This window comes from Molothrus aeneus, chromosome 2 (assembly GCF_037042795.1).
Source record: "Molothrus aeneus isolate 106 chromosome 2, BPBGC_Maene_1.0, whole genome shotgun sequence".
Taxonomy (NCBI): domain Eukaryota; kingdom Metazoa; phylum Chordata; class Aves; order Passeriformes; family Icteridae; genus Molothrus; species Molothrus aeneus.
In genome coordinates this window covers 25,072,389-25,097,656 of record NC_089647.1, presented here as the reverse complement: position 1 = coordinate 25,097,656, position 25,268 = coordinate 25,072,389, and the positions used below count along the sequence as shown (strand labels likewise).

The 25,268-nt window shown below is 41.0% G+C and overlaps 1 protein-coding gene across 1 annotated transcript in view; it reads right to left on the bottom strand.

Moving 5' to 3' along the window:
* SLC22A15 (solute carrier family 22 member 15) overlaps positions 1–20,031 on the bottom strand; it is a 34,208-nt gene extending 14,177 nt beyond the window's left edge. The window contains exons 1-5 of the mRNA XM_066572117.1: positions 19,895–20,031; positions 6,049–6,261; positions 2,799–2,931; positions 1,614–1,778; positions 22–151 (exon numbers count right to left, since the gene is read on the bottom strand). Coding sequence (XP_066428214.1) covers positions 22–151; positions 1,614–1,778; positions 2,799–2,931; positions 6,049–6,261; positions 19,895–19,981 — 728 coding nt within the window. The 5' untranslated portion in view covers positions 19,982–20,031. The remainder of the gene's footprint in view (positions 1–21; positions 152–1,613; positions 1,779–2,798; positions 2,932–6,048; positions 6,262–19,894) is intronic.
* Positions 20,032–25,268: the final 5,237 nt, after the last annotated feature.

The window sequence follows — 25,268 nt, the reverse complement described above, 5'->3', positions numbered from 1 at the left end:
AACTTGGTTTGGACAACTTACAGAGAGAAGAGAAAGACGACTGCTCCTTCCAGATTAACCACAACAGCCAGAGTCCTCCAGGAACGAATGAAATACCCTAATAAAGCATATTGGGCAATTCCAACAGCAAAGAACAAGCCACCAATAGAACCTAACACACAATTAAAAACAAAAAACATCAGCACTTCTGTAAAAAACACTAGTAAATCTCAACAAATGGGATCAGACAAGAACTAACTCTTTACTAGCAAAAATTCACTCAGCAATTCAGGCAGAACAACAACTCTTTGAACAAAGAACACCCTGTCCTTCATTCATGCAGAGCAGAAGTATTACATCTAATTGCAAAGATCAATAAAAGCCCCTTCTACATCCTCCACACCCAACAAAGCCCTGTGAAAAATGAAGTCTTCTAATTCCAAATATAAGTATGTATGCAGCATAAGTATGCACCTTTCTATGTGTAAAAGTAAATACTAGAAAACATTGAAAAACTGGTAGTTTTAGGAATATGTAGTATTCATTTATAGCTTCCATGATTTTTAAGACATCCTATTTTAAAACAGGCTCAGCATATAGCACTTCTTGGGCTTTGTAAGTCAGGCCCTGGAGCTCTAGTGGTGCCTTAGGTTTTAGCTTTCATATTTTTCAGATTCTGTACTGCTTTAGTGTGTAGTTCTGAACTTCATATTAAGGGATGGTAAGCTCTCTTCACAGAATAGCTAGACAAAACAATTCCTTTTCTAGCTTGGGACCAAGGACCACTGATCCAAATTTCAGGCCCAAGAGCATAAACAACAGTGAACTGAAGAGAGAAAAACAAGAAAGATGGGACTTATAACCTAAAGCTACAGTTGGACAATTAACTCCAATATGCAAATGGATCAGAACTTATAAAAGTGAGAGACCCTGTGACTGGTCACACATTTTTGTGACCATTTTGGTTCATCTTGAGTGTAGCCCTGGCTGGGTTCTTTTACGGGCCCAAGGTGCATCCATTGAGGCCTTTTAATAAATACCTACTTTATTCTTTAACTCCATCTAGCCTCTCTGCTAGGTCAGCCTTCACAAGGCACCGGTAGCAGTAGAGGTTACACACATTTCTGAAGGACAGGTCCAACACCAGCAATCAAGACAGTTAAGGGGGTCTGTATCTTCTAAATTCTAAGGACAATTACTACATGGTACTTTTTTTAATAACATATAAGCAATAGTTTTCTCATCCTCCTATGATATAAAAACACTTCTGATTTCTTTTTAAGAACTGCCAGGAAGGAAAGAATTTATATTTAGTGTATGAACACTTGGCTGTGTTTAACAGAGTCCAACATTGTGATTAGTAGAGCTCAGTTGTGACAAACCTTGGATGAGTACTTAGCTAGTAACATTCATGAGAGAGGTTTCAGCTGGATCTTTGTCAACTTGAGTGATGCAGAGATCTGAATGGCCCCAAGTCATCTGCCCTACTTGTCCAAGGTTCATATTAAACAAGCAGAGTTCAAAGGCTGTGATCAGAGATATGCTCAAGCGGAGCTAAATTTGCAACTGCTTTGTGTGCCTCAAGTGGTGTGTGAGATTGAAATCTATGAATTCTGACAATAAAGGCAGTTTACCTGCTAATGCCCAGTAGGCTGTACCCACACACTCATTCAGTAGAACAAAGGCTACGAGGGACATCCCACCATTCATCATCCCTACCAAGAATCGGGAAACGGCAAAGAATTCATATGAGGGCGAGAATCCGTTTGCGATGGCAAACAAGATGTCAAGCGCAAAACCTGGAAAACAAAGCAAAAGGTTTAATTTTAGAAGGGTACCTAAAGAAACAGAAGCAGTTACTGGTATCTTTACTTGATGCCCAGTGGCATCTGTCGTAAGGCATCGTAGTAAACACTACCACCGCAGGTTTGGAAAGAAATTTAAATACCTAGAGTCAGTATCAAAAAGGAGGGGACACAGAAGGAGTGGTTTTCTGCTACATAGTTTTCAGTTTGAATCTTTAAATTCAGTTCATAGCAGGCTTTTTTTTATACAGTCAGAACCATTGTCTGACTCCTGTTAAAGATGGCTTTATATTTGTCCCTGATACAGAAGCCATAGGTTAAATATATGACCAAATATCCCTCCTCATTTTTAGAGAGCAGTGTCTAGAAACCAGAGAAGAGAAATATTGCCAAGGGACAATACATGGTGGGTTTGCATGCAGAGCAGACCCACCTTTTTGTGCTTTGAACGAGTGCTGTTTCTTCAAAGAAAAACAAAAAGCATAAAACATTTCTTTAAACTCTACATGCTCATGCATTGACACACAAATTTATACATACACAAAACATGCAGTTTCAAATGTTGTTTCATCCACGGACAGTTAGAAAGTTTATGAGCTTCAAAACAGTATGAGGATCACAAATACATAAAAATTAAATCATGCAGTCAGGGGATAAAACATGCAACAAATTCCTAACAGGTTATACAGGTAAGAATGCTGTTACAAAACTACTAAACATAACTAATTGCAACTTGCAGAGATCCCATGAGCACAATGTTGCACAAGTGAAAGCCTTTTACAGTGTGACTCACAAACCCAGAACACTTCACAGAAATCCAAATGGTGACTGAACAGTGAAATATTGATTTGTCGTCTCAACTTCTATGGCACAAGTATATTGGAATGCCAAAACAAACAAAATCACAGCACATGATTTACAGCTGCATATCAAGCTCTCAGCAGAAAGTGGGCTGTTGCCACTGATCTTCAGGGACACGACACCTTCGTGCCATTCATTCTGTCGAGGGGTTACCTGTGAGATAGACTTTCTTCCTCCCGAAGCGATCGGACAGCTGCCCAAAGGAGATGGCTCCAACAAACACACCACTGAAGTAGAAAGAACTGGCAGCACTGACTTTGTACGATGCATTGCCAATTAAAAACCACTGGATGGAGGGGGAAGAAAAACCAGAAACAACAAACCAGGAAAAAGGCAAATTAATCAGAATCCGAACAGTTCACCAACAGCTAATACCTGGAGGGGATGTTACAAATTTTAAAGAAGATCAAACTCTTCATAAATCTCCTAAGCATAATATTCAGTAAATCACCAGTCCCCACTGCTGTCTCCCAAACTCCTTGCAGGATACTAACAATTGCAGTTCTCCCAAATCAAATGCAGTCTTTGGTTCTGAAATCAAGAACAGATTCCTCACAATACTCTAACTTCTGCAGCTTTCTCCCGCTTTCCTTCTTTTGCCTTCTTTTACACAAAACTGTTTACTTAAACCGATTCAGCTCTACCTATTGACATGTGTCACTGCAGTGTGTAGAACACACACTGTGGAAAAAATAGAAGTGGTTTATGTACTCCTGCACATGCTCCTCTTTATGAACTGTCTTGTCCCTGAGCAATACTTTGGTAGCATTAGACAGGCTAGTCAGGTTTTCTGCACACACTCATCTTTTTTACAGTGTACTTCATCACTTCCAGTTCTCTTCAATTCCAATACAAATACATCTTGAAATGTTTGATTCTTACAGACTTAATGTCTCAAGTTGAACCTGACAAAATTCTTTGGCCCACAGAAGTGCAGATTGAAAATATATCATGCTCTCAATGTTCAAAAGTTATTTTCTTTTGTATTCTAAACACTCCACATCTTCTGTTCTTTTCTTTTACTATTCCTCTTGCACCTTGAGATAATGTTTCCTTTTAGTGACAACCAACTCTTCTTCCTGTGCTGGTAAGCTGGTGATTATGTCATTATCCCTGCAATAACTCTCTAATCTTCTCCTCATAATCTCCTCTTCCTCTACCAAAATCTCATTAAATATCCTCTCTAGCAAAGCTTATATTATTTCAAAGCTCAGTTATAAACTACCTCATCATGAGAACAGAGCCATGCAATTAAACCTCACAAAGATTAGGATGATAACAAAACATCATTCATAAGCTCCAAGAAAATAACTTGCTTACTTTCTGTATCTGCTTCATTTTGAATTGTTACTTTAACAGGAAGGTAGCTACTGATAATAGTAGGAAATGCATCCATAAAGTGCCAAGACTGACAAAATTCAACTGAAACCAACCATATGACCATAAATCAGCTTTTGAAGTTTCTGCAGACTTCAAAAACAATTGCCAGAAAAATGCATATGTAAAACAATTGCATATGAGATTAATTTTATCCTGGAATAACATGGTCAGTTTGTTTTATAACAGCTACAAGAATCATGCCCTAACTTTTGGTATAAAAATTTAAAAAGCTGCCAACATGAAAATTGTTGACATGAGATGCTTTCTGAATCATTCAGGGATTAAGGGATAATTTGGTTGTAAAGCAAAATTTCTTCTCAAGATTTATCTCAATGTCTAAGCCCTTTAGAGAGCTCAAGGCTTTTCTACATAAAAACATGCTACATATATGCTTATTCAGAAATCAAGCTTTTTACATCAGAATCTTTTTCAGTGTAAATTTGTAATGGTCATGCTATCAACGGTGCCACAAGGTTAAGCATTGACATGCCCTCTTTCAATGTAGGAAAAAACTTCTTTACAATCAATCATGAAATTAGATTAATAATGAATTAGTGGTGAAATATTCTCCAGCTATGTATGTTCTCTCTCAAAATGCTTGCACTTAGCACATAACCTCCAAATACACCAAATATTCAGCTAACAAATTCATAAAAATTGTACTTTAATAGGGGAAACAGAAGAGGTATGAAGATTTTATTCAAATGGGCCTCTACTGAAATATATGCTAAAGAATTAGAAAGCAGACTCTACACACGTTGCCTTGAGGTTGGGGTTTTTTGGGTTTTTTTTGGTGGGGGAGATTTTTAGGGTTTTTTCTTGCTCAAGCAGGCTTTGTTCTTTACCTGCATTTCTTATTTATGCAACCAAAATGTATAAAAGATCAGTATAAAATCTATGTCATATGCTAGCCTCTACAAGCATGTCTGACTTGTCAAGTTTAAGAGAGCAAAGGATTCTTTGGCAAGTTAAAAAAAAAAAAAAAAAAACAAAAAAGAAAAACCCCAGAGAAAATTTAAAAACCTTACTGAGTTTTAAATAATGCTTAAGAAATCCACCATCCATTAAAATTTTAATTTAAATGGTATCATAAGTACTCATATCCTCTTTACTGAGAGAATAAGTAGCAATGCCTTTTGTACACAAAGACTTGGTACTATTCCAAAGCTGGCCATTTTTATTAATATGCTCCTAACCAATAAACTGCTTTACAGGAGTAATCTGGATAGCATTAATACCTCAGGATAATAGCCACAAACAATCAAGTGGTACTACACTTGACTCCACAGTTCAGCTCTACATTCAGGCCTTGTAACCAATGCACTCAGGGCTCTTGTAAAGAGAAATTTGACATTAACAGATACTGACAGACCCAGGAAGGGCAGGTGTTGCACACAGCAATGCAGAGTCTGGAATCATTCCTGTAGGGACTGTGGCTAGACCATGAAAGAAATCACCTAAAAAACAGAGGTTGTGCCAACAAAGCCAAAGCTTGTCTTGGAATATAATGTGATGGAGCTGCTTTGTCCACCTGACTCCCCACTGCCCATGTTCTTGCATGTCGAGCTGCAAAACCTGCAGGAGCCACTTTCTCTTCAGTTCCTCCAGTGCTTTCTAACTGCATGATGGATGCACTACATGCACTGGACTCAGAAAGGGGATGGCCAGAAAGCAGCTCAGAGTCCATAAAGGATTTTGAGCAAATTAGTAAAATGAATGTCATGATTCCAGCTCAAATGTGGAACCAGGCTGCAGGATGCAATATGTAACCTCCAAACAGAAAAGGTGGGAGGTTTTGGAGCAGAACACTGATCAAGATCTGCACAGCAATATAAAGCTAGTTTTTGTTGCCAGTAAAGACATGAGCACATTACCTGGGCTCTAACTGGAGCTAGCATATTTAATTTGCTAATCAAAACATGCATTAGTATGCAAGAAAAAAGCAGTACAAAGAGACCCCCAAAACCATCTCAGTAAGATTTACTATTCACACACAAGGCTGCAAAACACATCTCAGACTCACCTCAGAGACTATGGATGTGAAGCTGCTGTCGAAGTGTACGTGCTTACGCACCTCGCTGCTATTGGCAGTCAGAAGCCATTCCCCAAAAGCTCCCTGCTCGCTCACTGAGTGGTTGCCATGGCTCTCATTAGCTGAGAGCCCTTGGAGATCCCACTGGTAGGGAGGAGTTGCACCCACCAATGCGATGAGGATGGCTTCAGTGGCCACATAGAGCTGGCATGAAAGACAAAAAACATCAGAGATGCTCAGCTTGAATCCAAGTAATGTCTCCTCCACAGCTGTGTGAAAAATGCCAATCACTTGGTTTAAAATTTTAAAATTTTAATAGTAATAAAGTGGTTATAAAAATAGTAATACAATTAGAGTAATAATAATTTGGGTAATTTGATTTAGGACAATATGAGACAATAGCAACAAAGAGTTACGGACGTCCGGGTACCTTTTTCTGAACAGCACAAGCCCGAAAAAGGGCACCTGCTAACAGAGGATTAATCCTTAAAAACAATAGCCTGTTGCATATTCATACACCTCATACATGATGCATAAATTCCATTCAAACACAGGATTCTGTCTGGTCATCAGCAACTTCTTCCTCATAATCCTAACGGCCTCATCCTGCCCGAGTGAGGCAGGAAGATGTTAATTTCTCCTGACAATGGAGCAATAAATTCTTTTTCTCTGAAAGATTTAGGTGTCCTGTGACTGCTATCTCAGTGCGAGTCCTTTCTTTAGAAAAAAAGTATCCTACATAGCACAGTTTCTATTTTAACATTTTGTTATAACCTAAAATTATATTTAACACACTACTTAAGAGAATACAGCATTACTTTCTAACACGACACATATAATATTCATTTTAATATTTGTGAAAAGCCAATAATAAAATATGCATTTTTCACAGCCAGATCGAATCAGTATTAAAAACATTCCTACTTTTGTATTTGTCTTCTACCACTATGAGATGTCATGTATAGCCCTTATCTACCAAACAGCACACACTGAAGAACCACAGCTCTAACAAAGTGGTTCTTGCACTTTTTATGTGTGGGATATTTGAGAGAAGTTTCCCTCCTGACACCTTTTTCCTCAGTCAGACAGCCCCAAACTCCCACTCACAGCAGGTTCAGATCATGGATGAAGGAAAAGCTATTTGATGTAGCGTCTCCTCAAGCCAGGTCTCATAAGCTCTTGGAGATTTATATCACACCAAGATAGCTCAGCCACCTCAGGTGGCATAAAATCAGCAGGATGGCTTCTGTGGAGGTGCTGGAAACAGAAAAGTTTTAATAAAAGGCAAAATAACAAAGCTCTTTAGCTCTTTACAAAGAAAAACCAAGCCAGGGCAAGAGGTTCTTGCTCCTGGTAAAACACCTCACAAAAGCGATTAGTTCCTTTGTTCTTTTCTTTTTCTAGTAAATTGCTTAGGTGGGACTTTCTGGCTTCTGTCCAATTGGCTGTCCTTGAGTTTGAGGTGAAGTCCCCAAGGACCTATGGGGTGTCTTTTTACCCAACTGAGGACACAAACTTCCGGGCTTTTTTCCTTTTTTAGGAGACAAAGGATAGTTTTCTCACTCTGTCAACAGGGGGCACATTCCTACAGCTATTAGATGTGCCAAGGAGGAGAAAACCCCTATTCTTGAATGCAATATATTACTCTTCTATCCTCTCCTTCCACCTGTGTTGTTCACTACTCTAATTTGGTATTTGGGCTAGATCTCCTCCTCATGTTTTAATATCTAATCCTTCCCAGTTCTGACAAAATGAATTCCTTGCTGGCTTTCTGACTTCTGTGGACCTGTTTTACTTTTAGAAGAGACAGGAACAACACACATGCTTTTTTAATATACCTAAATAATAACAGATATATACAAGGTCTAAATAGTGATCAAGTCACTTTTATTTAGGAAAGAATAAAGAGAACTGCTGGAAACCCACACATTTCAAGTCTGATCCAGAGCTGGGCTGCTGCTGCTTGCTGAGAAGAATATTCATAGGTCACATTATAACTACAGCTCAAAACCCCATGGTTTGAGACCTGTTTGAACATAGAAATGGCACAAATTTCCAAGAGAAGATGGGATCATAAAGTCTTCAGGGAGACAAAAGGCATTGTTAGTAACAGCCCCACACTCTCCAAATAAAACTGCTTCATCTCAAGCCCTCATTGAGGAACTATACTCGGCACAGTGGTTCCTGATAAAACAAATAAACAAACCCCTTCCTCCAAAAAACCCTCATTCATGCCTCTCCATCCTTCAAACCCTGCTTAGGTGCCTCCTGAACAGTCCTTGCTCTGCTCCCAGCATCTCCTCCCCACGTTCCTGGGGAGAACATACCCACAGGAAGTGCGTTCTCTCAGAAGGCTGCTTCACAAATAATTCACTAAACTGGGAGAACCATGGGTACAAAAAAAGCAGCCTGAGGACCTCGGAATCCTGATGCAAGCAACATCAGATAATATTGCTCTGAGCAGCTGAGCAGCTGGAGTTACACCCAAATCTAAATGAGAATTATTACTAAACTAAAACAGAGCCCCGAGTTAGTTTCTGAAAGCAATTTTTACCATTAGCTCCTCTTTGTATTCTACTTGATAAACTGCTACTTTAGTGGCAGGAGGTAGATAAATATTTTTTTAAATAATTCTCTTTCAATTTTCCATTTTCAGAAGAAATTTGGAAAAAAAACCAGTTAACTGTTATTATTTAAGAACAACTTCTAGATCGACAACAATGAAAAGCAAAAGAACTCATCTGGGAAAGAAGGCAATGACTAAGATCACTTGGGAAAAGAGGTTTTAAAAAGCTGAGTGAACATGTTGCTAGGGATGTGTGGATACAGTACTCTCAAGAACAGCTTGAAATTACTGAGAAATGAGAATTACAGGTCATGATGTGTGGTGCATCCCCCTACACTGACTCACTCAGACAATTATGTGCCAGGGCTAAGTGATAACATCCTTGCTTTTGTCCTGAAATAATAAGCATATTTTTGAAGTAGGTCAAGAAGCTAAATCCTCAAGGCATTTGGTTTCAAGAAGGAAAACACAGCATTTTTCATTTTTGCATGAGGTGAAACCAGCTACAGAAAACTGAATAGAAAAATAAGTGATTGCAGGCACATGCAGAAACACTACAGGGCTTTTTCAATATAAAACCACCAACAATCAGCCTTTGACATCATGGTGGGTGCAGCAACTAAGGATATCACAAAGATAGAAACACTTTCAATTGATTTGTGCACTCAGCAAACCACATGAAGACAGAGATGTGTTTTGATATTATCAAATAGTATTGTTCTATACTCAAGTTCACTGAATCACTGCTGACACAAAACTCTCTTTCCTATTGGGCACCTGCCTTGTATTCTGGATAAGAGGTACAGTAAACCTTATTAATGTCATAGTGGAAACAAAACAAAGCCCACAAAACACCCCCCAAAACTCATTGACAATTCTTAAGGTCAGAAGCATTTTCTAGAAGTGATTTTAAAAAATTGACGAAGGAAACTCTAGACTTAATTACAAAATAAAGCTTTCATTTAAGTAAGAGTTGTGTTAATGAATCTGAAGATTTCTCCCTTAAGTACTCTAAATGCTCGCATTTAGTATTAGTAACATACTTGTGCGGACTGGTGAACAACACAAAACAGTAACAAATCAAATAGAAATGTTATATAACAATTGTGTAAAATATAAATGACTACATTATATGCATTGTGGCAAACAAAGCCCTTGATTTTCATTTGTTCTATAACCCAAATCAAGTCAAATATATGTCATTTAAGTGTATAGTTCCTGTTCATAAAATGTTTTAATTGGCTCTATATGGATATTAACAGTTCCCTACCAAATTCCCTGCACTGATCTGTATTAATCAGGATGAATACCAAGTACAGGGGGAAAGGCACCAGCTCCCAATCATTAATGATGAGATGCTTAGAGTTCCATTAGTTGAAGTTTCTCCTATTTGTCAATATTCTATTTAGGTTAAAATTTTATAGTCTGCCTAAATTAGAAGACTGTGGTGTAAAGGAATTTATTAAAAGGCAATGCCCTAATAACCTGTAAACTTTCATGTTCCCTGCTAAGTAGAAGGGATTTTAGTTAGCCAGTTAAAGCTATTTCACTAACAGATTTTGAAATTAACTTAATATTAATAGAAGTGACCAGCTTACCAGATGTTTGCTTTCATTATAAATTACATCCAAGAAAGATGCAGAACATCGAATAAGACTAGCAAGGAAGGGGGAGAATGAATTTAAAGTTTCATTTGTGTATAGTGAAATGAGCACAAAAATAATTTAAGAAACTCTTTCAGACCTCATAATTTACCCATTATGAAGCACAAATGAAAAAACAAAAGTGAGACTTCGATTCTAGGAAGGGGAGCTTTCTAGTCTTTAGTCAGTTTTTTAGTCAGCTCATCAGCAATTCTCAACTAGCCTGGTCATTCTAGACAAGTATCAGTGGAAGCATTCATTGCTGAACAAAATAATGAGCAAGACAGTAACTTTCGACCTTTCCAATACAGAAACATTAAAACTGCACCCTGAGGAAGGACAGAAATTAAGGAAGAACAATGAACGACCTTGCTCTGGCAGAAGCTTTTGATAAAGAGATTGTTCTAGTTCAGGATTAGAGTAATTTCTTCTAAACCCATGGCAAGCAGCTGAAAAGCTGGAGGGCAACCTAATTTTTGAAAATCTGATGATCTCATCTGCTCCAAATCATCTCCAAAGGGTGATTTGGCTTTAAATCCACATTATTTTTTCTCCTCAATAACTCCTATGTAGAAAAGCCCTACAACGTCTTCTTGCCGCAAAATTATTCTTTGCTGCTGACAACACATTGCTCCATGAAAGTCTCCTTCCCTTCCTGGTGGCATGGTAAGAGGGAGAACACTGTAAGACAGGAAAAGCTGTGGTAGTTAAAGCGAAGAATCACCATGTGCAGAAGAACATGACATCTCAAGTCCTTACCAAGGCCAGACCCACTTTGACAGGAAGTATTTCCCATGCAGAATGTAACCATTGTTGGTTGTTATAACCTGTGACTTACCAATGACAGAGTGGACACATATTTTGAAAGAACTTAGGGTTTTTGCAGACAAATGGAGAAAACCTACACAGTTTAGAGTTTTTAAGCCTGAAACTGCTGGCCTCCAGAATCCACAGCAAGAAGTCCAAAGTCTGTCCAAAACCTTAAAGGACTTCACCCTAGAAATTCTTTAACATCCACAATGGAGACAAACACTGCACAGCAGACCATAACTCTTAGAGCCTCACCTCCTACTGGTTTGTGGAAAATGTCCCTCTAGCTTCCCCCTCCTGTTCCAAATATCCAAACACACCCCTCAGCTCTGTTTCGTTCTTAGTGTTATTTTGGTGGGCAGTGGCAGCAGCAGGGGTTTGCTGCTCCTGCTCAGCCTGGGTGCCCATGAGCCAGGCGACTGCTGCCATACACAGACAAGAGCTGCTTTACTTTCCACAGGCAAACACTGGTGTCTGAAGAGCAAATACCTTCACTGTACAAGCTTTCTGCAACATATCCTGTGTACACACCTTTGTCTGACAGGGCCACGGGAACACAGCACCCTCACTCACATCACAGGTTGACACATCTCTGAACATGAATAATGAAGTTATTTTTCTGCCTTTAGAAACACAAGGCAAAAAGAAAGCTCACGGACTGGTAAGTTAAAGAACCAAGGCAATACACATGAACCAAAATTACAACAAGAACTATCAATACTACCTCTGCTTCAATAGGAATATTCAAGGAAGGCAAACTGCATTAATGTGCAATCAAGTGCCACAACTCCTCAGTCAAGTACCAGCTACATAGTTTCACCAATATCACATCAAAAGTGCCACTCCACTCTTCTTATGAGGAAAAGGACTTAGAAAAGAATAAAGCAAAGAAATGCTGTAAGTTCCTATTCCAGTTTACGAATACAATGCAAAGCCCAGGAGTGGACCATCCCAATGGTATTATAGGGTAACATGAAAAAAAGTCAGCAACTGCTGGCAAAAAAAAAGCAGGAACTGTGGGCTGACAAGTATCAGGCAGGGTTTAGTGCTGCTTCCACAAGCACGATTATTGTTTTGTCTGCATTTCATGTTTGCCCCTCTCTCTCTGTGTTGGCTATATATTTATCTGAGTCACAGGCAGTATTTTAAGAGATCAAAGTCCTCATCTTTGCATGACAATTTGGGACACTGCCAAGGAATATTGGATGAGCATCCTGGTCTCAGAGAGGCAGTTCTGCTAGGACTATAACAAAAGCATACTCTTGGCTAAAGCATTTAACTTGCTAACTTAGTGATTACTTCCAAAGTTTTTCTTTAAGTATCCAGACTAAAAGACAATGCTGACATTTGTATAAGCTACTTTCATTTATTTATTCATTTTAAGGACCTGTCTGAGGGCAAGCAATTAGATCTACTTGTGTTTTATGGGCTTTTTTAAACTGAAAAATGTCTTCTGTTTACTACTATTTCAGAGCATGAAATAGTAGTATGATGCTCCAGAACTGAAAAAATATGTTTTTCCAGTTTCATTGTGGAACTTGCCAAACCATTGATTTTCAGCTTACAGCCTACAGGCCTCAGAATTCCCTGAATTACTTCTTAAAAGTGCTCAGAAAAATAATTAGGAATTACAAAACTGCTTCAGCACTCTTAAATTTACTGTAAAAAGGCATAACCTCTTCAGGAAGAAGTCTGTCAAGGGTTTATAAATGGAAAGATATTAAAGGGCCCTGGTCTTTATACATTTTTAAGACACCAGTAACTAAACATCACACCACAAAGTTTTGTAAGCTATACACACAACTCGCTCCATCTTTCCTTATATGAGGATCTCAAAACCTTCATCGAGCCTTCCAAGGCAAATTCTTAACACCCTTTCACCCTGAGCCCACCATGATTGGGAAAATGACCAGGTAAACACTACGTTTAACCAGGTTAAACTGCAAACTTAGTCAGAGATCATACTGTAAACAGACAAGACCTAGAAAACAGATGTTATTGCTCCAGAGGGACTCCAGTCCCACTGGGCTAATACTTGAAAAAAGCAAACAGGTTTTGCTTAATGTAAACAATACACAAGAAGCACTGTGTTAAAGAAGTAGTTATATTAACTACTCCAGTTAAAATAAGAAAGACACTTGAGAACACAAAACTTTATCAAAAATAAAGAGCAACTATCTCATGCAAGTGGCAAACAACTATTCTGAGTTCAATTACACACCTACTAATTCTCTCACCCAAGAGGAAAGGAATTTAGAGCCACTAAAATGGAGACGTGTCAGTGAGGAGTGCCTTGATATTGCTAGTGGAAAAACACAGGTAATTTATTGCCTACAAAACATATCAAGTTAGAGACTGTGTGTACACAGGGGCAGAAAAGAAGGAAGAGGAGATAATGTGTCATAATACAAATATTTTTAACTCATAGTGTTTGCTACCCAGTAGAATTATGCCTGTTAACTCCCAGGCTGCTCTTCCAAGGGTGCTTAGAGGACAGACTGGCTAGATGGATTGTAGTTTGCCACACTGAAAGGCAAACAGCAGAAGATGGGATTGCTTCAGCAAGTCCAAATATGATCCCATAGCACCAAATATTCTACATAATAACAACTTCACTATTAATAATTTGAAAACATCTCCCCATATGTACCCACAGCCCATACAAAGATGACAATCACTATTGACACTGTGCCTGCAGGCACCTTCCATCCCCATTGTTAAAAAGACTTTGCAAAAATCAAGGCATTCAGCCATGGCTCCAGTAAAGAGCCCCAGAGCAAGTTCCTTCTGACAACTTCACTCTACACACCATGCAGCCACCTTTCTTCCTTTTTAAAAAAAGAAAGCTGGATTCTGGTTTGCTGTTAGGGTTGCTTTTTTGTTGGTTTTTTTTTTTTTTAAACAGGCAAAATACTCTACTACATTCCCTCTGTAGGTAAGCCTTCAGAATGTCTGCTCTGTGCCTCTCCCAAAACTCATGCTTCTTGCTACGCCCATCAGCAGTAGTTCTGTTAAGTCTTCACAACAGCACACTGAACAGGCATCTTCTTGGACTGAACTGCACAGAAGCTGAAGTCAGCCTTGTATGTTAAACTGCAGAAGCTCAGCAGAGGTGTTTATACAGATAGACATGCACAGAATGTCTGGTTTAGTGTCAGAGTGAATGTTGTAATCATTACAAGAGCAAGAACATCCAGCAACTGGCACTTAAAAACACCTACATATGAGCTCAATTGCATGTGCTTTGCAGTTCAGATACAGCTAAAGAAGGGAAGGTCTTGAAGTTACAGCTCACATTTCTTCTCTCCTCAAGCTTGCTCTGACCATACTCTTGCAGATAAATGTAAAGCAGATAAATGTGTGTGAATGATGCACTAGTTTGATTAAGACACAACATAACTTTAAGGGAAGATGAAGGCGTAGGTAGCTGATGACATATTCCTAACTTCCCTCCACTAGGGATTCTTTTTTAAAAAAACAAACAGAAGCAAGTTAGCTTTTTAAAATTAATCAGTAAGGAGGCAACTGTTAGCATCCAGACTTCTGCACTCTATCTGAGAGTTAAGGACCCCACTGCTAATAAGGCATGTCACAGCCCAGAATTATTATTTCATGTTTTCTGCAGAAAATACTACAATGTCTGCATCAGCTGCATTCATATTTTTAAGGTTATAAATATAATAACATTAAAGGCAGGTGATCGTCTCTCTTAAGGAAATTAGTTATGGATCTGAAAGAAGGACAGAGACCAAGGATTGTTGGTTAGCACCACTGAAATCAAATGTCACGTGTGAACCAAGAACTACCTTTTTTCCTGAAAGACTGGCCCCACCCAATTGAAGTAAATGGTAGGATCTGTCTTCACTTAGCAGTTCCATCAACTTTCAGATGGAAATATTCTTAGCTAAATGAGTAGCAGCACATCTTTATGCATCAATAGCTTACATACTCACACCCACCTCATTTACTTGTCCTCCAAAACAGGAGTATGCTATACCAGAACAAGGATTTATATTCAGTGATGCAAGTACTCTAAAAGCCTTCATCACATTTACATGGAAAGCAACACCATCCTTCAGCATAAGCACGTTTTGAGTAGGATACAATGCACAAAGAGATGTGAGAATACAAAGCTTTCCTCAAAAAACATTTGGGTCCCTACATCTTATGTTTGTATTCATGCCACATTTGAAATCTTTCCTCCACGGAAGTGGCTGCACATGTCTGACACACATTCTGCAACTGCTTAATTGAGAATCAGACAGACTTAAAACTCAGACTTCTCCCACATACAGAAAACAAAACAAACATTGAGGAAATCAAACTCAAAAAAGATTACACGGAAATTCTGAAAATTCTTTTTATATCTGCCACCTTGCTCACTTACCTTACAGACACTTGTACTTGAATTGTGTCTAAGTTACAGTGCAAGGAACTTTGGGGAAACACTGTACCTGTCATGATGCCCCTGGAACAACTGCAGCATGCTATAGAGAGCTGTAATGCAATTTGTGAAATACCCCTCTCCTTTCTTAATTTTAAATTTTTCATTACATTTCCAATTTGTTTTGCTCTTCCTATTCAGATAAAGTCCAAATAGCATACATCATCAAGGACTGGGAATAAGCTCTTCAGTGTACAATCAATTCTGGCTGGTTCAAAGAAAAGTTTAAAAGATTCAAGCAAATGTAAGTATTAAAAGAAGATTCACTGACCAAGTATTTCATTACTGTCATTGCAACTACAGAGTGATGTCTCATGCCATTAAAAGAGGCAGAGTATGTACAGGGCATAAATAAGAAATGTCAAGAAACAGTTAAGCAAGGCTACATAGGGGATCACATCTGCATCCTGTCTGAAGACAGACACTATTTCTTCTGAATTATTTCTAGAGATTTGGAATGTACTTAAGCCACATGCCCCAGAATGCGCTTTCCCTCAAAACATTTGTGCAGATGGGATGATTAAAGACCATCTTTCTGCACTGGGATATTGTAATGACATAAGTCATACATGATATTGTTGTCAACAGTAAAGGGACGTTAGCAACACCACTCATTACAGCTGCACTGCATCACAAACAGTTTAAGGCACAGGTATCATTCAAGCAACTTGATGTAACTATCTTAACTCTTTTTACATCCTCCCCTCAGTTAGTAAGGAGTTCCCAAGATGGATGGGAACAACCACCCTTGGTAATTATCCATATTACTGTGCAAAGACTTTTCCAGCTGTGCAAACAAGAACTCCCTTCTGAATTTTAACATGTTTTTTAAAGCCCTTTAGTAGAGACACAGTAAGAGCACATCTCCATTCTGTTTGGGCTTGGGCAATCCTGTCGCGCCGATTCACTGGCACAGGCCAGACTCGTTCAAGCAGATATGTTGAACCACAAGAGACAAAGAAACTTTTTATTTTCAAATATGTTTCTGTGCTCTCAAGCATCTGATCATGGTGTGGGATTTTGTCTCACATTGCTACACACACTAAATACCGAAAGACTGTTCTTTAATAATACTTCAGTATAATTTCTTCAAAACATTGCGACAACCTTTCCAGTAATCAACAGGTATCAAGTATTTACTTTAAGCTCAAAATAAAGTCCTAAGTATTTTAAGAGTTATCAGATCCCTTTGTTTCTTCCTCACTTTCTTAAAGACATACTACCAATGCAAGACTAATCCAGCCTTAATTTCACATCATTAGTCAGTCTTCACATTCTTCAGTTAAGCCTGGTGTTTCTGTAATTCCATGTCATTTGAAAAACATTTCTCTGTTGTCAGCTGTTGTCAGTCCATTATAAAGTCAGCAACTATTGCTACAGAATACGCCAAAAAATCTTCCAAATTCCTATTAACTTGGTAGTGAATAAGCCAGACATACCTTGATATAATAACAGCTCAGCAGGTTAATGAGTAACAGCAGCAGGTAGCAGAGGATAATAGAAATCAGGGAAGATGAAAGAAGGAGCACACAAGACTCACACTTAATCTAGTTTTACACTGATAACATAGAAAAATATTTTTCTAATTAGAAGCAACCTGGAGATTTTTGCCAGAATGTCAGTAAGCTCATTCCACATAACAAGTACCAGTTCACTCAAGCTCACCTGAAATTCACTCATGTGTAAGTCTCACCCCTGCAGACAAAAGTGTTTGGTAGAGCCTGACTCAAAGAAGTTCTGTGAACTAAACTATGTCTGTAATTAGAATTCAGAGACCAGATACACTGGTATATCACTAAGGCTACTTGGTGGTAGTAGCTTACTGTAGAAATTTATATCAAAAAACCCACTAAAATGAAGGAAAATACTTATACAGTATGAAACTCGAAGAGATTAATAACATGCAGAGATGAAAAAGCATAAAAGCCTACAAGAAAAGCAAGTGCACCTGCTGGGAATCTCACTGGGAAGGGAAAGCAGTCTAAGCTCTGGATATTGGCTACAAAGATGAAGGGACTTGACACAGCGGACAAATATTTTCACACATTGGGTGTTCTTACCTTTAAGAATGTAGAAATATTTTTTATACCAACAGGCCAACAAAAAAAATGTAGGCCAGCTGAGGGAGCACATGGAAAGGGACAGGGAAACTAGCAACAAAATGGAATAATCATGGCACAGCCAGTGATATAGACTACCAGGAATTCTCATTCTGCTGCCATATGCTGCATCTAATCCACTACAGGAGTCCATGATTAGCTAGATCAACATTCTACATCACACACACAAGATACATTACTTACCTTTGGGTCCATCTTCCAAAGGCTGATGATAAACCAGACAAAAGATTAGCACCAGTCGTGGAACCTGCCTTCAGTCTTGCTCCCGTACTTCCCAGTGACTTCCCAAGTTACATTATGTAACTTGGCACCAATAAAGGAACACAAAGAGCAATCAACCACCCAAACAGGAACCAGATGAATAAGTCCAAATCTACTCATGAACTGAAAGACACCATGCTTCACATCTAAACTCCTTACAGACTCCTGTGCCTGCATGATCTGAAGTAAAGAAAGCCTACGAATCAGAGGATGATACTCATTGGTATAGTTCAAGAATAAAATATAACATGAGGAGAAAAAAAGCAGACCTGCAAACCTGCTATCCTCCTTTATTTATTCTGAATTAGTTCCAGAATTTGCAAAGATTCTTCTATTTACTTTTCCTGTGAGAAATGCAAGTTAATCCACTAAAACCAAAACAAAATAACACAAACATTACCGAACAGATGACCCATACTAAAAATTCTGGAAACACAGAGCACTTGTCATGATTTGCAGTTCATTCCAGAACATGATCAGCACTGGAAAAAGAAGTAACTATTGCTTCCTTAATGCTTAATCTTCAGTGAACATATACATTTTCTAGCCTGCTGGCCAGCAGAATAAGCAATGTCTAATTTTAATGAATTAATCAGCTAAATCAGTATAAATGAAAGAAAGAAGAAAAAAAAAAAGAATACAGTACAATGAAATAGAAACCTACAAAGCTTTTGCTGTTTATCACCAAAACTTTTCAACCAAGTATAGAGCTCCCATCCAACAGGACTGGGCATCTTAGTCTTCTTCGGTCATCTCATAAAGCTTCTTAGTATTTTGGTCAGTCTAGGGGAAGTAGGGGGTGCCATGAAAAGACCTCTTCAGTCTCACAGCTCATGACTGAAGTTCTTGATTAGTACAAAACGGGTCAGCAGAGGAGGGAGGACATTTACGTTCCCCTCTTTCTTCCTGCAACTATTAAATTGCAACAGAGGAAGTAACCCAGCACCTCCCAGCCTAGCTGAATTCATGACAACGAAGTTTTTGATGCTAACATGGGGTAAACCAGACTTCTGTCAGATTCAAACCATACTTCAGTCCTATGCTTGACTGTGACAGTTCACATGATATTCTTGTCTTCCTTTCCTGTCCTCACAGGAAAATGCACGAGATGAAATGAAATTGAAAGGTGACAAACATGGTGGCAGAGCACATCACTTGTGCATGCAGGCTCTGAAACTCTCTCTCCAGAGAGCCTGTCTCTTCTAGAGCACTAGAAGAGTGTTCTCTTCTAGCACTCTACTGTTATTTTGGACTCCACTTTTATCATAAAACTTAAGAGAGTTCCAGCTTTGTATCTCACAAACCTGACCACCCAAAATGCAGGGCCTCATCCAGTACCTAATGGAGTGACACTGCCCCTGTACTCTAAGAGCTAAGTCGAGGCAAATCAAAACACCATAAGCAATCACAACCTGTCAGCTGGTTACACAAGAGCTTCTGCACACAGAGGTATCAGTGGCCACCTGTCACTTTATCAGTGACAATCAAGCCACATGCAACCTAGAAATTCCCAGCCTAGCCCATTAACTCCAGGTTGCGCAGGATTCCCAGCAGAGCCTCTTAGAGAACTCCACGTCTTCCAGTCTAGGTCACGGAAACCTCAGTTCAACCTCAGCCAGCCCTTCCCCTGACCAGCTCCTAAAGTGCTCCAGAGTGGCACAAGGCGTAACCGCCCAGGAAATGCGGCGCAGAGAGCATCAGCTGCCTTCCCCAAATTCACTCCGCACAACTGAGCGCTGCCTTTGGGCAGAGGTCACCTGCGTCCCAGGAGCGCAGCACGCTGCTGCAGGACAGACCCAGAGGGGAGGACGTGTTAGTGCCACAGCAGCCCTCAGCAGAAGCCCTCCCACACCAGCCTTCGCACCGGGCAGCACTCCCCGCAGGGACATCCAGCCAACACTCTGGGAACAGCTGTCCACCGCAGCCAGAGCATCCCCCTCCCGGCACTGCTTCCCCCTCGGGACAGGAGCGGGCGGGAAGGGCGGCCTCTCACCTGGAGGAGCACGGCCAGCAGGACGCACAGGTACACCTGGTAAGGGCCCATCTGCCCCACCAGCGGGAACGCCTCCTCCACCTCCATCCCGCTCCTCGCCCGCCGCGCAGCTCCTTCGAGCGGCCGCCGAGCAGCGCATTCCCGGGGCGGGGCGGGGCGCGGAGCGGCGGCCGGGCCCTCGCGGAGCTGGAGCAGAAGGAGAGGGAGGAGGAGGAGGGAAAGGAGGGAAGGGCGGGAGGCGCGATGCGGCGCTCATGCGCAGGCTCCGGGGAGAGCAGCCGGGATGCCGCCGCCTCCCTCCTTCCCGGGCGCCCGGCGGGGAAGCGGAAACGCGCGCGGCCTCAGCGCAGGCGCGCGGGCCGGGATTCAGCGGTTTGGGATGGGGCGTGAGGGGGCAGCGCCGTGAGGGGCCTCGGGCCGGCCCTCACAGGGAGCTCGGCACTGGGGGGATGTGTCTCCTGCGGTCACACCTGGGCACAGCTCTTGGCAAGGGGAAAGGGCACAGAGGTGTTGCCTCTGCACCCTTGGTTAGACCAGGGTAGCCCTGCGGGCTGGGCGAGAAGGCTGCCCTGGGTCCCTGCTGGCGAGGTGTTCCCCGGTCATGGCACTGTCCACGCAGCAGCTGCGCTCCCGCCGTCCAGGTTCATCCAGCAAGGCACAGCGGAGTCACAGTGTGCGCTCAGCGGGTTTGCACCGTGGGAAGCTGTACCCACAGGGTTAAGTTCTGTCAGTTCACAGCGGACCCCAAAATATTCTGTAATGATGCTTCATAGCCTACCTGCCGATAGTTGGGAAAAAAAAAAAAAAAAAGCCGAATCTGACATTCTGACATAAGGCTATTGTGTAGGTGCCACTAGAGGTCAGTTCGGCACCCACACAAATCTTACTCTTTTTGATTTAATGCCTGGTGAGGACGTGCCTCTCTCCATTACACCAGTTTCCACAAAACTATAGTTGTAGTGTATTTTATGGAAAAAAATTTTGAGAGCCCTCATGGGGTAGAAGTTCTCACTTAGAAGTAATGGGACTGGTTTGGGAAGGAGCATGAACTCTACTGCATAGAAGAGGGAAGGGAGATAAATACAAGTGAAATAGGCATCTTGCAAAATGGTAATGATCTTTTCATGGTCCATTTTCATTACACCTTTACAATAAAGCTCCAGGAACATGAAAAAACTTACATTGTTGAGACTTTTTTAACGTAGCGGTACAGAGAAGCAGCAGCAACATCTTTATGCTTGTAGCTTTTATTGTATGAACAATAGAAAGGAAGAGAGTTGTCATGAGCTGTGACCTTTAGGACCATGCCAGGAGCCTGGGAAATAATACCATTTCTGTGCTGAAAAAATCTTGGCAAATCGACAATCATCAAAGCAATTTACTCTTAAAATGAAATTCACCTTTGCCCTAAGCACTTCTTTTCATATTTGAGGCTTAGTACAGATTGATTAAAGGCAAAACAGCAAAGGATTTCTGAAATGTCAGGACCTTTCTGCTGTTCACCCAACTGCACTTGTCTCATTTTATTGCTCAGCTAAAATGTGGAGGACATGTTCTTGTGTTTGGGAGCTCTGCACTCTTCTCCCTTGCATCCTTCCCACCCTCGCCAGCTCAGCCACACTTTGTGGCAACCACAGCTTTATTCCAGCTTGTCCAGTAACAGGGAGCTTTACCATCAACACCCAGCTCCTCCCTGGCTCGAGCCAAGGTGAACAGACCCTAGGGAAGGAGGTGGTACATGTCTCCCTGTCAGGATTGTACTGCCCCCCAAATTGCTGAGTGCACCCTGCATTCCCCAGGCACTTCTCATCTCTGTCTCCCTTGGGACCTCCAGCACTCCTGCCTGGGGGTTTTCCTCCCTATGCTCCCTGCTTGCTTACAGCCACCCAAGCTCCAGGCTCTGCCTGCTATAGGGGCAGCAATTAAGAACTGCCAGCTTCCTGTATTCCCCTCCATGGGGTGCTGCCTTCCAGCAGATGCCTCTGCTCTGCTCCTGTCACGCCTCTGCTCAGATAACACCTCTGATTCAGCTTCCAGTCCCATAGTGAAGTTACAGCATTGGCCTTAGCGGTATCAACACCGTGCAACAATGCCCTGTGCCTGGGGAAAACAGCTGTCAGGGAGCTGTCTCCTCTTGTGCTGCTGCTTCCCAAACTGAGTCCAGCAGAGAGCCATGAAGGGGGATTAAGGGACTGGAGCATCTGTCATGAGAAGAAAGGCCAAGAGCTGGGACTGTCTAGCCTAAACCTAAGAAGGCTCAAGGAAGAACTTCACAATGTGTGTAAATAACTGATGGAAAGGAATGAAGAGGAGGAGCCCAGGCTCTTCTCAGTGCTGCCTTCCAACAGGACAAGAGCCAATGGGGACAAGTTAAAAAAAACTCACTGGCAATGAAAGGCCAGTGTCCCATAAGGCCAGTGGTTTTGGAGAGGATTGGATGCAATATTTAGAGGTTTCAGTCAACAATAGTACTGCACTCCACTTAGCCAATGATCTGCCCTTGCTGGAGCCCTCAGATCTTCCCAGAGAATTATTGTCTGTGAAGTTCATTAATGTACAATTTGCTCCCTCCTCCTCCTCATTAATAACCATGTCAAATAAGAATACTCTTAATAATCCTGTCTGTGGGGAATTTTTCTTTTAATGAGAGCAAATCAGGCTTCTTACTCAGCCATAAATGTGGTGCCCTCTAGGTTTTTCCACATTGCTCCCAACCCTCTCTCTGTTACTACTGCTTCATGGGTTTGTTCCATTAGAGGCTTACACATCAAATTCATCTGGGCAACCCAAAACTGAGACAGCTGCATGGCTTCTTTTTCAGCATTTCTGAAATAATTGTTCCAGATATGTTCTGCCCTTTTCTGTCTGTATGTAATGATGACCCAGAGCATTCAAAGTAGTAGATATATGTAAATGCAAAGGGATAACCCTAAGCTATTCTCCTCTCTGGGAAACAAACAAACAAAAATTTAAAATAATAGTAAAAAAAAAAGTAAAATCAGCGTTTTAGAGCTAAAAACTCATTCTAGTTCACTGATATGTTTCCAGATTTGCTATATTCATTTGTAGTAGATTCTGATAATGGCCAGTAATTTTTCTTTGGAAACACAAGCAGTAGTAGTTTTAAAAAAGACCTTAAAAGAACTTCTGATGTTCCTACCTTCTGGCTGGGGATTGCTTACCCATTCAAAGGTGTCCACACAAATTGTTCATTCAGCATTTGGCACAGATGAGATCTAAAGAAGTTCTGTTCCTGATGGAGGAAGTTTCAGGTCATCCATGAGTGGATAGTCTGAGTTAGATACAAAACTCTGTAGCCAGGCTGCTGTAGATGACAGAAGATAAGTGGGTTCAAGTGAAGGATCAACAAGTACTAAACAGTACAGAATTCCTCTGAGGTTTATCTAGAAAAGGAAACATCTCTGACTCTGAAAAGTCCTCAGGAGACAAACTGTTCAAAGCAGATATCTGAAGGAAATATTTACCTTCTCTTGTGATACTCCTGTGTAAGCATTAGCTTTTGCCATAGCAAGAGACAGCATTTTGGCCAGAAAGGACATTTGCAGTCCTGTTGCCATTTTTGCAATCTTGCTCTTCATCGGGTTCCCATCTCCTCATGGCCTCCCCCCCCCACCTCACAGGAGGTTTCCACCACATCAGCTGTGCTGATGGTGAACACTGAAAGGGCAAAAGACTGAGCTCTGACTGCAGCTGTGGGAAGAGTGGAAATCTCTTCCACAAGAATATTAAAGGGTTGTGGTTCATAAAACCTGTTACTATTAAACAAGTCCAGAGCTAAGAAGGTATCCCTCCTTTAGGATGAAAATAAAGCAGAGGTTCTCTTGATCTCTTAACTTCATCTGGTCCACAGCACGATGACAGGAGCAGTCAGAGGGTTGACAGTATCTGCCAGAATGCTTGCCTTTGCTGGCCCCTTGTTACAGAAAATGAAGATTTTTTCCAACCAGACTAATCAGCTGCTCGTTGCAGCTGGCTTACCCCATAATACTATGCAAAGCTAGCATATGGCTCATTACAATATACCCTGACTAAGTGTGCAGCCAAACAATCCACCAAGGCATTTTTGCTTCTCTGATGTGTTGTTTGCACTTTTTGCAAACAAAGCAACAAACAATTCCTTTGGAGGCACTTTTCAATTTTAGATGAGGCTTGGGGATACTGAATTTCTGTCTGAACTGCGAATGATGTTAAAAGCTGATTCCCTGTCCCTTCCTAGATGGACAGTTGTCTGTTGCAAAACAGATGCAGTTCAGGTTCCTGAGAAATCTGAGCTTGCTCACATATCATGTATCTCTGGCAGGGGATAGTTGCTCTTAGGATGTCTCCCCTGGTCATGCCCCAAAGTGCACATCTGTGACCAACACCTTCTTGGCCCAAAGCTGCTGTAACTCTCAATCCTGCTCAGTTTCCCATCACTTAGACATTGCCCAGTGTCCGTCCTGGGGTAGGAGCTCTGCTTTCATCACAAAAGGGGGTTTCAGGTTTGAGAGGGGTTTCAGGTTGAGCAAAGGCTTTTATGAAGCCCACCTCTGTGCTTAAACATAGTAAAATCTTAGACATTAAAAAAAAAAAAATAGCAGGGTAGTCTTAAGAAGCAGGATTGGCCTCTGTGGCCTTCCAGCACTGACTGGGACAGAGATGGCAATGCTGAACATAAAGGTGAATGCTTGTACCTCTAAATGCCTCTCTTGAACACTTGAGCCACACTGTCTTTGGGAGAACCCATGTGTTCTCTGTAGGTTCTTTTATTTCCAAGCAGTCATCATTTGGCTGCAGTACTGCTTATAATCTTGACATTTACACCATTCATTCTCTGCCATATCACCAGCATGCAAAAGACTTGTTTGGACCATGCCTCGCTCTGGAGATTGATGAAGATCCCAGAGAAGCAAGCAGAAGCACTTACAGGTGGTTTGTCTGGCAGAGGCAACAGCACTCCGGATTTGGAGGCAGAGAGGGCATTCGGCAAGTGATAGCTTTTTCACAATTCCCTCAAAATGCAAAAAGTAAGGATAACCTCATGGATTTCAGCAGCTATTTCTATCCCAGGTGTGCCATGTAGTGCAGTACTGGTATTCTGCTCAGTATGTTTTACCCCCCCCATTAAATTTCTTAATCGTCTCTGCTGCAGGTTATCACAGGAGTAATTTACTTTCAACAGCAACTCCAAACTGAAAAAATTTTGTTCCTGTCCTGCTCTTACAAAAGAAGTGTGATAATTTAGGAGCACTCCTCAAAAAGGAAGGTATAAAGACAGCCAGACACCAGGCAAGTGTTGCTGAGTATAAGGTAGAAGCTCATAGTCAAAATTATCAGAAGTTTGGAGACCTAGGAGCACTGTAACAGCACCATG